Raw genomic sequence first — 10331 nt, 5'->3', positions numbered from 1 at the left:
CCTGACCAATCAGAGAGCCTGTTATTGATGTGCATCACGCAGGAAAGTTATTGAGTTTCCACTAGTTACCACAGCCATCGTAAATATTCATGAAAACAAACATTTGCTTTTTGGTCTTAATTTAAGGCTAAGGTTAGACATAAGGTTAGCAGTGTGGTTAAGGTTAGAGTTAGGTTTAAAATCACATTTTGAGAAGATTCATTTAAGTAATAGGCGGGGTTTATGACTTTGTGGCTGTGATAACTAGTGACGACCTAATTATTGGCGGGGCAAGGTGCATACTATGTTGAAAATAAAATGTTATTTTCAACCTACGGTGCATAATTGAGCGCTTTGCATAGTTCATAGCTCGTCTAATTGTCCATAAAATACTTTGGATTTGATGCAAAAAGTTTGGCATATGTTGCATAATGATGGATTTAGCATGAATTACCAATTACTAATACTGTGTCACTGTGACTTGGCTAATAGAAAAAGGCTTAAAGTCAAATGAAAATGTATTTATTCATACCTAGGCCACATGAAATTGTTGAGGTTGAAAATCTTTTCACCAGGAACAAAAACACTTTATTCACACTATCACTTCATGAAGCAAAAGCACATCATTGCCATAGTCATAAAATCCTATAAGAAGTGTTGGACATTCCCTCTTGAATTTCCGAACAACATCGAGCAGAAAATGACCAACAGGGAAATACATTTTATTTATTGAAGGAAGCATTTACGTTATAAACATTGGCCTGTTGATCATTTCAATTCCACGATATGAAAATATATGAAGACAAAAAGCATCTGTCAGTGCACTTTCTCAAGGTAACTGACCTGATTGGATAATAATGACTTCCTTATCCTCCCTGTCCTGGATGGCTGTGCTTATTGCCAGGGTTACATCCACAACAGACTGCAAACAGAGAAGACAAGACTAGGGTATCAGACAAACTTAGAATTGAACTCCAGCTCTTGACAAAATATTTTGTTTTTCTGCACACAACTGAACTGCTTCCAATTGGCTCATTCATCCCCCTTCCTCTCCTCTGTAACTATTCCCCAGGTTGTTGCTGTAAATGAGAATGTGTTCTCAGTCAACTTACCTGGTAAAATAAGGGTTTAAAACAATTGTGATCTCACATCCTTTAGTGCAAGGGAAATTGATGGGTTCGTTCTCTGCTCAAGTTTCTCCACAAATCTATGGATGGATTATGCAAGAGATATCCCTGGTCGCAATTTTGGTCGTGGCAGACATAGAAGGGAAGACTTCACCATGGAACCAGTGCTCTCATCCAGGCGGTTGATGGTCACTGTGTAGGTGACCTCCACCTCAAGATAGAGTTTTATTTTTTTTGACTTCTTCATGGTAGATTTCACCCCTGCTGCAGTGCAAAGAGCCTGGTTGATCATGTCAACCACTGGCCTCTGGTACCTGAGGGTGGCCTTGCGGATATACGATTCCCCTGCCTGTGTGGGTAAGGAGAATGTATGTCCACTCTGGACATGATTTATTTTATTTTTTTAAACACTGGCCAGATGTGCAGCCTTGTCACAGGTTGTAACATCTGGTGTGTGGTGATGATGTCAAAACTCTGTGTACTGTGCACAACCAGCTGATTCCACTAGCCTTGATTTGATGCAAGCTTAAAGTGACAATATGTAACTTTTTGGGCGACCCAACCAAATTAACATATAAATATGAGTTATAGAGCAAGTCTAAGAAGCGATAGATCTGTTCTATGTGCACTACTTCTATGCTTCCCGTTCTTAAGTTTTGTTTTTGCATCTTTTACTTTCGGTTTTTTTGTACACCAGCATCAAACAGCTGAAAATACAATATTTTTGGTTATGGAAAATATATGTCACAGCGGTTATATGGTACAATGATTCTCTACACTATACTAGCTTATTTTGTCACATAAACTGAAATGCGAACTATTAGAGTTTCAGCAACCCAGAAATGGCGAAGCGCTTTCTGCATAGTGCAACTTTAAAACGGTTTCAGTGCTAGCAATATAAGTCTATGAATGCAAGGCCCTTCTCAGGGAGTGTGCCCGAGGGCCTATCTGATCCTTCTAATGATGCATTTTGCATCATGTTGATGTGGCCGGTGACAATTTGCTTCTTGAAAGTCTGTCGTGGAAATTCACCCCTAAGGACTCAAACTCAATGTAAACGAATCAATCTTTATTATAACGGCCCGGAGAGGTTCACAAACTCAATCCAAGATGAAAACTCTGAAGAGGGCGTTCCCTTTCAGTCATCTACTGCTACACAAACAAGTCATATAAGCATGATTTACATGATTCATTATTCATAATTAACGTTGGTTCATGCGCGTGACTGACTGACACCTCACAAGGCTTTTTCTCTCAAAGCTGGGACCTTGAAACTGAGATAATGCTTTTGGTTCCCAGAACAACGCCAATTGGTCTGAGGAGGAGGACCCAGTCACCTGCAGGAACCAAGATAGACGGAGAGGAAATGCTGTGTACAATTCAATGCTATCTCTTCAGATATATCTTGAAAACCTGACTGCTGACATACAAAACATTTTGGAACTGTATCAACCGTGGAGTAATGAATTTAAAATATATATATATATAGTTTTTTTAGTGGATTTTCCCTTTAAGAATTTCATAATTTAACCACCAAGGCAAAGGATTTCACAAGGAAATAGTTGTATAATTTCTTTGAAAAATAGCACTGTAACAGTATAACGATTACAGTGTATGGATTTTGACAGTAGCCTACAGCCAAGGTGCATTTAGACGAATGAAATAGATTTTATATGGACTTGTAAACATTGGCCACGTGGGTTGAAACGTAGGCATGGTATTATCCCAAGCGGAACTTATAGCGTTCCTCTTTCAGGGGGGAAGATTTAGCATCTAGCACCGACCGATCATGGCGGCTCTTGGCAGTCGTGGAAGTCGTCTTGACAATTCTCCTAACAGACAATTAAAATCTGGTTTTGCATCTCCAGAGAAAGTCCGTGAACTTCTCAACGCAGGTGTGTTATCGGATGAAAACAGATCAACTGGGTAAGTTTTTGGAGAATGAATGAATGCAATTTTTTAGGGACCTAACTAGTTAGCTAGCTAGCTAGCTTACTTTGGCTGGCTCGCTATCTAGCTAGCTACCTAGTTATGGATCTAATTTCCACATGTTGCATTACATTAGCAAGCAAGTTGCAAACTTTATCGAGTCAGTTGTTTTTCTTGATGTCTTTCTTACTCTACAGCTAATTTGTGTTTGTCTGTTTTGTTATTTACAATACTGTCTAGCCATTATAGCTGGCTATAAAGACTGCGTCGCACATGCATGTTACGTAAACGGTCAACCAGATATGCAATGTAAAGAATGATCACAAATAATCAAGACATTTATTTGCACTATTGATTTCATAGTCGCTGCTGCATGCACCACTGTGGTAACATGCAATGTCTTCGAGTGTGAACTTGGTTATATGTTTTCACCATGTTTGATGGCTCACATGGGTCCACATGTGTTTGCATAAATTAGGATTTGTACCTATTAAATTACTAGAGAGGCTATGTCATAACCCTCGAAGTTCCAGAATGAGGTAAAAATTGCATATTGGTCAGGGAGGAATCTAAACCAGTCTAATTGGAATGAACGGCAGTAGAGGCAAAATCCTGATTTTACTTACGCATGAAAATAAAAGTAAAGCGTGTTATATCAGAAATTGTGTAATAGAGTTATTCTCAATCTAAAAATATTGTCAGATAATTATAAATACAGGTTTTATACTAATGTTCTGTATAAATATCCTCTAAACTATATGTAAACAGACCATCATAAATATATAAATGTTTTTGTTTTCTTGGAAAGCTGTGAGTGCTATTATATGCATGTGGCCAATAAAAATTGATTTGATACAAGTAACATTTTATTTGCCACATGCTCCGAATACAATAGGTGTAGACATTACCGTGAAATGCTTACTTACAGCCCTTAACCAACAATGCATTTTTTTTTATTATAAAAAAGTAAAATAAAACAACAACAACAAAAGAGTGTTGAGAGAAAAAGAGCAGAAATAAAATAACAGTAGGGAGGCTATATACAGGGGGGTACCGGTGCAGAGTCCATGTGCTGGGGCACCGGCTAGTTGAGGTAATATGTACATGTGGGTAGAGTTAAAGTGACTGTGCATAAATAATTAACAGAGTAGCAGCAGCGTAAAGGGGGGGGGGGGTGGGTGGGGGGGGGGCAGTGCAAATAGTCCGGGTAGCCGTGATTAGCTGTTCAGGAGTCTTATGGCTTGGGGGTAGAAGCTGTTGAGAAGCCTTTTGGACCTAGGCTTGGCGCTCCGGTACCGCTTGCCGTGCGGTAGCAGAGAGAACAGTCTATGACTAGGGTGGCTGGAGTCTTTGACAATTTTGAGGGCCTTCCTCTGACACCGCCTGGTATAGAGGTCCTGGATGGCAGGAAGCTTGGCCCCAGTGATGTACTGGGCCGTACGCACTACCCTCTGTACTTGTTGCATTTACAACTTGTCTAAGTCCTATCATCAAATGATTTCAGCCAGTGTATGGCTGTGGATTGACTGCATTGTTTGAATGGAATGTTGGCAGTTAATTAAAACAATTTATGGAATCATTCCTCTAAAACTGGCTGGCTAGCTAGCTAACAAATATACAGTGCAGATAAATGTATTATGTAAGGGATGATCAACAAGGGGCTATGCGTTCTATGGAAAATAATAAACAACGTGGAAGGTGTGTTCCACGATGCACTAGCCGAGTTTCACAGAGTTGCATTATTTTCCAGAGAACGCATACAGCCCCGTGTTGATTGTCCCTTTTATACCATGGCTATAATTTAACACATTCGCCACTGGAAATGTGTTCATTTGCTGGTAGAAATGTGTTCAACATCCACTGAAGTAGCTAGCAAGTTTACTAGATAGCTACAGTAGTTACCGTGGTAACCAAACAAACAGACACGCTAGTTTAGCTAACCAAACCATCAGTCCTAGCTTGCTATTATGAAAATCTAATTCAACAATACCAATACTGTTTTCAATTCGAGTTTTGCTTTCAAAAGCTGCTCAAACAAAACATGTAAAAATTAACTATTGAATTCTACCGTACAAATATACTGTGCATTATAGTGAAATAATGCATGCTCTAGAATGCCCTTCAAGCCAATCAGAAACAAGTTTTCAACAATGCCATGGTATAATTTACAATATGTTATGACAGACATTTACATTACATTTTTACATTTTAGTCATTTAGCAGACGCTCTTATCCAGAGCGACTTACATGAGCAATTAGGGTTAAGTGCCTTGCTTAAGGGCATATCGACAGATTTTTCACCTAGTCTGCTCGGGGATTAGAACCAGCGACCTTTCGGTTACTGGCACAACGCTCTTACCCACTAAGCTACCTGCCGCCCTGGACAGCACTGGCAAACCATTGTTGACCAACTCCCTGACCAAAAGGGCTGACCTTTATCCCGTCATAAGAAGGTTATTGTCCATTCAAGTATTCTAATTCCTAATTCTATGGTTGGTACACTGTGTACATGACTCATGAGCGTGCGCGATACAGGATATTATACATAATGTTTTTCAAGTACTCTATACGAATTGTTGTATTTGATGAATGTTCGTTTAGCCCTATAACTATAACTAACATAAATTCCTTCTGTGAAATGTTTTTTCTTGTGAATTTCAGTGTTCAGGGGGAGCTGGATAAGGTGGCACCAAACGGTAACAGTCAAGTTCTTTGTGAAGCATCTAACAAAGAAGCCTTTTTCACAAGAGTGGAGTCCTACTCTATATCCTTTCCACATCCAAGCCACAACATTACATGTTATACTGCCAAAGTTTTGTGTGAATAACATTTTGAGTAGTACTTTAGTTGTCCAGCACTCCTTTGCGTTGCCTTTTACACACTAATAACATTGTCTACATTCCCCTTTTCACATTTTACATCAAGGTCATAACTTTTCACATTTATTTAATAATGCTTATTATTTTATGATCATTTCTAGTGTGCAACATTCTGTGTAAAACGTTTCCTTAGCGGGAGCACTGTCTGAGATGGGCAGGAAAGCCCCGGACTATCTCCCCCCTGAAGTGCGCCAGCTATGGCTGGATCAATGTGGGGTGTGACATGTTGAAATGTTCAAGTTGCCAGGCTTTCCTCTGTGCATCACTCCAACCAACCCTGGACTTCCAGAAATGTGAGCAGAGCAACCGTTTGACACGTCTGCCGAACTTTCAACCATTATAACAAAAGCCTTTTTGTTTTTTTTGTGTAAAAAAACACTTAGAATGTTGTCATTAATTTATCACTAAATATGCTAATAATTTTAGCGGTTTAATCTATGTTTGCCCCTACTTGTTTCCGCTCCATAGATGAATCCCGGATAGCAGAGATAACTAGACAACTACAGACACAGCATGAGAAGTTTTGTCCATGGCCAGACTTTCCATGCCCGGGTAATGCACAACTTTTTACACTCATATTTGGGAATTCATCCTCTTGTTGAATGGAGGTGGGTACATTTGGCTGCGTTCATTGGGCAACAAAAGGAAGAGATTGTATTGATGTACTGAAACAGGGAGGGACTACCTGGACTTGTCCAATAAGAAACAGTAATTTTTATTTCTGTTGTGTGCCTTACTGAACATGACCGGGATGTTGTATTGTCGTTTTAGACCGGTTCTGGTTGGTCCCGGCAAACGAGCCATCAGTGCTGCTCAGTGCCTTCCTGGAGCGCTTTCACACCACCTGTCTCCTGGAGCAGCAGCTACCTGCCATGAAGCCAGAACTGCTTAAAACCATGGTGAGGGAGGGGAGCCATGTTCCTACACAACAGTGAATCACATATAGAAAGATGGGCTCCGTCCAGATACCAGCCCCTTCCTCTAGCCCATTCCCCTAGTGGACTAAAGGAGGTCTATCTATGAACCCTTAGTTCGAGATTGCAGTTTAGCTTTTTCCCACATGGCTTCTTGCACTACGATCCATTATCCTTTGCACAAAGAGAATCTCTCCCATCTCACCACTTTGTTTCCCTGCAGTCTTTGACTGAGGATGTGATCAGCGTTCTACTGCAGTTGATTGAGGATGAACAGAAGAAGCAGGGCAGGTCCCCTCTGAAGTCCACCTCTGAGGCTCTGGCTGTCCAGGTGGCTGCCTGCATCGTGGCCCTCTGTGGCTGGGCTGGAAGGTTAGATATGAGAACAAGTCTCTCAATCTCATTTTTATTGACACAAAATGTGGAGGCGAAACATTGTAACATTCAAAAAATACCAAGTCACTCTTACCAGATTGTGGCACTTAAAAGCCTTTATTGAATTGGCATCTCCATGTAGGAAAATTAAAAGGTCTGGCAGTAGCCGATTTGCTTGCCTTATCTTTTAATTTTTGTATTATAGCCTGGGAAAGCAAAAAGCACCTTACCATATTAACTCAACTATTTTAACCCCCTCTGTATTCATGTTCTATTAATAGGTTTGTTTCCATGTTCTCCTCTTGCTGTTTTTGCAGCCCAGCTCTGCACGCCATGAGCCTACCCCTCCTCACCTGCTCGTTCTGCATGCGCAAAGTGGGCCTGTGGAACTTCCACCAGATGGAGGGAACAGGAAAAGATGGAGAGGGAGACGCCCCGAAGTCCCCCACCACCCCAACATCATCTACACCCCTGCCTGCACCCGAGGCCCAGGGGGACAGGAAGACCCCCACCTCCCCTTCTCCTACTCCCTACCGCAGGGGGCTGCGGAGCCAGGACAAGACCAGAGGTTCAGAGCAGGTAGGTCTCAGGCAAGGCAGGCCACTTGAACTGGACGGATAGGTTAAGGTGGAACTTGGATGAGTCGGAAGCTCTAGCAAACCTGTTTCTCCAATTTCTCTGTTCTTTGTAGCTTTTAGAATGTTCTAACATGGACTCTCATACCTCTAATCGTGGATCTGTTTGTTAAAGTTGGTCTCTGTTGATTGTGTCTTTGCAGCCTGTGGGGAGTCTGTCCCCCATGGTGGTCCGCACCCGCAGCAGGGACTCTACCAGCCCCAGCGAGGAGCAGCCCGGCCCTCTGCCCAGGGGGAAGAGGCCCATGACTGGAGGCCGAGTCCAGGGGGAGGGGACAGGGAGTGAGGGGACTGCTTCGGGGGGCTCTAGCCCCCAACGCAACCCCAAACGCATGTGCCTCTCATCAGCCAGTAGCCCTGTAAGCCTTTACAGGTTTTCACACCAGGTTTGTCTGGATTGTCCAGACCTGGGATGTGTGTACATACTCTGTAGCAGATATAATACAGACAAATCTACAATCTGTTTTAACACCACCCTTTCCTATAAATGTCTGCCTTGATCAAATTGATCTTGGTCACTGGGTGCATGGGGGAGGGGAATGCACTTCAAGGTGAAGTTAAACTGCTAAGCTGACCCAAGAGCAGCATCTAACTTCACCCTACTCCGGTGCATGCCACAACATATGCTACAATCACCTGTTGACATTCTCCATTCTGTTGTTTCAGGAGGGCCCCCTGAATAGGACTTTGTTTGACCCACTAGCCCAGCACAGAGACTGGTGCCCCTGGGTGAATGTAGGCAAGGAGAACACCCAGCCCACTGGTGGTATACCCCTGCTGGGCCAAGAGGGAGGGCATCAGCAGGGTTGGAAGGCTGCACTCACTCTCCTCCTCCCCATGAAGAAGTGCTTCAGCCCAAACAAGGCAGCCAGTCCCCTACAGGTGAGAATCAAAACTTGGATGTGGTAAAATGGTGGTCCTGTGGCTCACTTGGTTGAGCATGGCTCTAACAATTCCAGCATTGTAGGTTTGATTCCTGTTGGGGCCACCCAAAGGAAAATGTATGCGCTCAATGATGTAAGTCACTCTGGATAAAAGCGTCTGTGAAAACGGCATATACTATAATGACAATATGAAGGGTTGACATAGCTATGTTCTACAATGGAGCAATGTATATATTGCGTTGTTACAGTTTCAGCATTTGGTCATGCCGCTGCTGTATGAGCAACCTGCCATTTCTACCACTTCTATTCTCTCTTTCCTCCAGGGTCCACATGACAAGTCTAAAAGGGTGTTTGCTATATTCCGTCAGTGGCAGGTATCTTCCCCATCTCAGTAAGGTCTTCCTCTCCACCTCAGAGACAGGATCATCGTGACATTCTCTATTGATATTCTTTCCTGTGGTATGCCGTACTGTACTAGTTATACTGACAGTGGTTTCATATCAGTGTATTTCTCCCATCCGTTAAGTCTGGTTTACAATCATGGGGGGTTGGAACGGAGTGGGGTTGGTATGAATTGAAGTACCGATGAGGATGGTTTTGCCAATGAACTTTGGAATGTTGCCTGGCCGCGTGGTTCGAAAGCGATGAGTTCTTCACAGACATTGCCCACCCAGGAAATTATGTTCTGAATGCAGTCTTTTAAAAGTGAGTTGACGTTACACTAAACTTAGAACCACAGAATGCAACGGCACACGGACACTGGCTGATCTCAGACTAGCACCTTGCCTCATTTGTTTTACCTCCCATGAAGGCCGCATGGGGATCCTGTGCACTCGTCCTGTCATGTCTATGGAATATATGAGGGACAAGGAATCTGAAATCTACTCTGTGAGAAAGAGCCAACTGGCTTACACTGGGGGGGGAAAAAGTGAAGTGTATTATCTTCGAAGGGTATACTCCGTCGTGGAGAAGTGTAAACATGTACTAAATGTTTTACCCTAAAAGCTGTGAGGAAGTCATTTTTTCTGTGCTGTGTTTTTCAGAGTACAAAGACGTAGATATAGGATTACGAAACCTTACACATACTAAATTGTGTTGCAAAGCAATTTTGTTACACAAATATTTTTTGAAACTCTGAAAAAGCTTTTTTGTTTTGCTTGTTTGCAAGTCTGAAGTGCTAAAGGGAGGGAGCGGGGGAAATCTTTTAATAGTAGATGTTAAACCAGGTAGAACAAATGATGTGCCATAGAAATCAGAGAATGTTTGGGGATAACATTGATTTAGTCTTTCATTCTATTTAGCCAATGCAGTCCCTTCTACTGTGCATGCTCTTTAACTCTCCCAAGAGGATTTAATAAAATGTTATTCTTTCTGCACATGTTTATTTTTACTCTGCATTTTATTTTCCTATGTTCACACGGCATATCCAATTTGTTTTGGAAGGATAAACGAATGGCTTCAAAAGAGAACATGTCGCTGGCACTGTTCCAATAAATGGGGTCTTAATAAGTAGTTTGGGGAACAAAGCTTGGATCTGGGCCTGTATCCACATAGCATCTCAGAGTGCTGATCTAGGATCTGTCCATATAATCTTGTCAAATATGATCTA

General features: G+C 42.1%; 1 protein-coding gene across 1 annotated transcript; it reads left to right on the top strand.

Annotated features, from left to right (window-relative positions):
* The first annotated feature begins 2860 nt into the window (after nucleotides 1-2860).
* LOC311124673 (zinc finger C3HC-type protein 1-like) lies at nucleotides 2861-10098 on the top strand. The gene is made up of 10 exons (XM_084198779.1): nucleotides 2861-3032; nucleotides 5697-5799; nucleotides 6057-6207; nucleotides 6383-6466; nucleotides 6686-6813; nucleotides 7052-7200; nucleotides 7521-7782; nucleotides 7982-8197; nucleotides 8505-8720; nucleotides 9046-10098. Exons 1-10 carry the CDS (start codon nucleotides 2896-2898, stop codon nucleotides 9115-9117), a joined length of 1518 nt encoding a protein of 505 aa, XP_084054905.1. The 5' UTR covers nucleotides 2861-2895; the 3' UTR covers nucleotides 9118-10098.
* The last annotated feature ends 233 nt before the right edge of the window (nucleotides 10099-10331 follow it).

Source organism: Coregonus lavaretus (assembly GCF_964263955.1).
Source record: "Coregonus lavaretus genome assembly, contig: HAP1_SCAFFOLD_2724, whole genome shotgun sequence".
Taxonomy (NCBI): Eukaryota; Metazoa; Chordata; class Actinopteri; order Salmoniformes; family Salmonidae; genus Coregonus; species Coregonus lavaretus.
Note: the sequence above shows the minus strand (reverse complement) of the source record. Positions and strands in the feature narration are given on the sequence as shown.

Excerpts from the sequence above, each read along its gene's own strand:
- LOC311124673 (XM_084198779.1), top strand. The coding sequence starts at position 2,896 with ATGGCGGCTCTTGGCAGTCGTGGAAGTCGTCTTGACAATTCTCCTAAC. Across the intron at positions 3,033-5,696 it reads GATGAAAACAGATCAACTGG|TGTTCAGGGGGAGCTGGATA; the intron begins GTAAGTTTTTGG and ends TGTGAATTTCAG. Across the intron at positions 6,208-6,382 it reads AACCCTGGACTTCCAGAAAT|ATGAATCCCGGATAGCAGAG; the intron begins GTGAGCAGAGCA and ends TCCGCTCCATAG.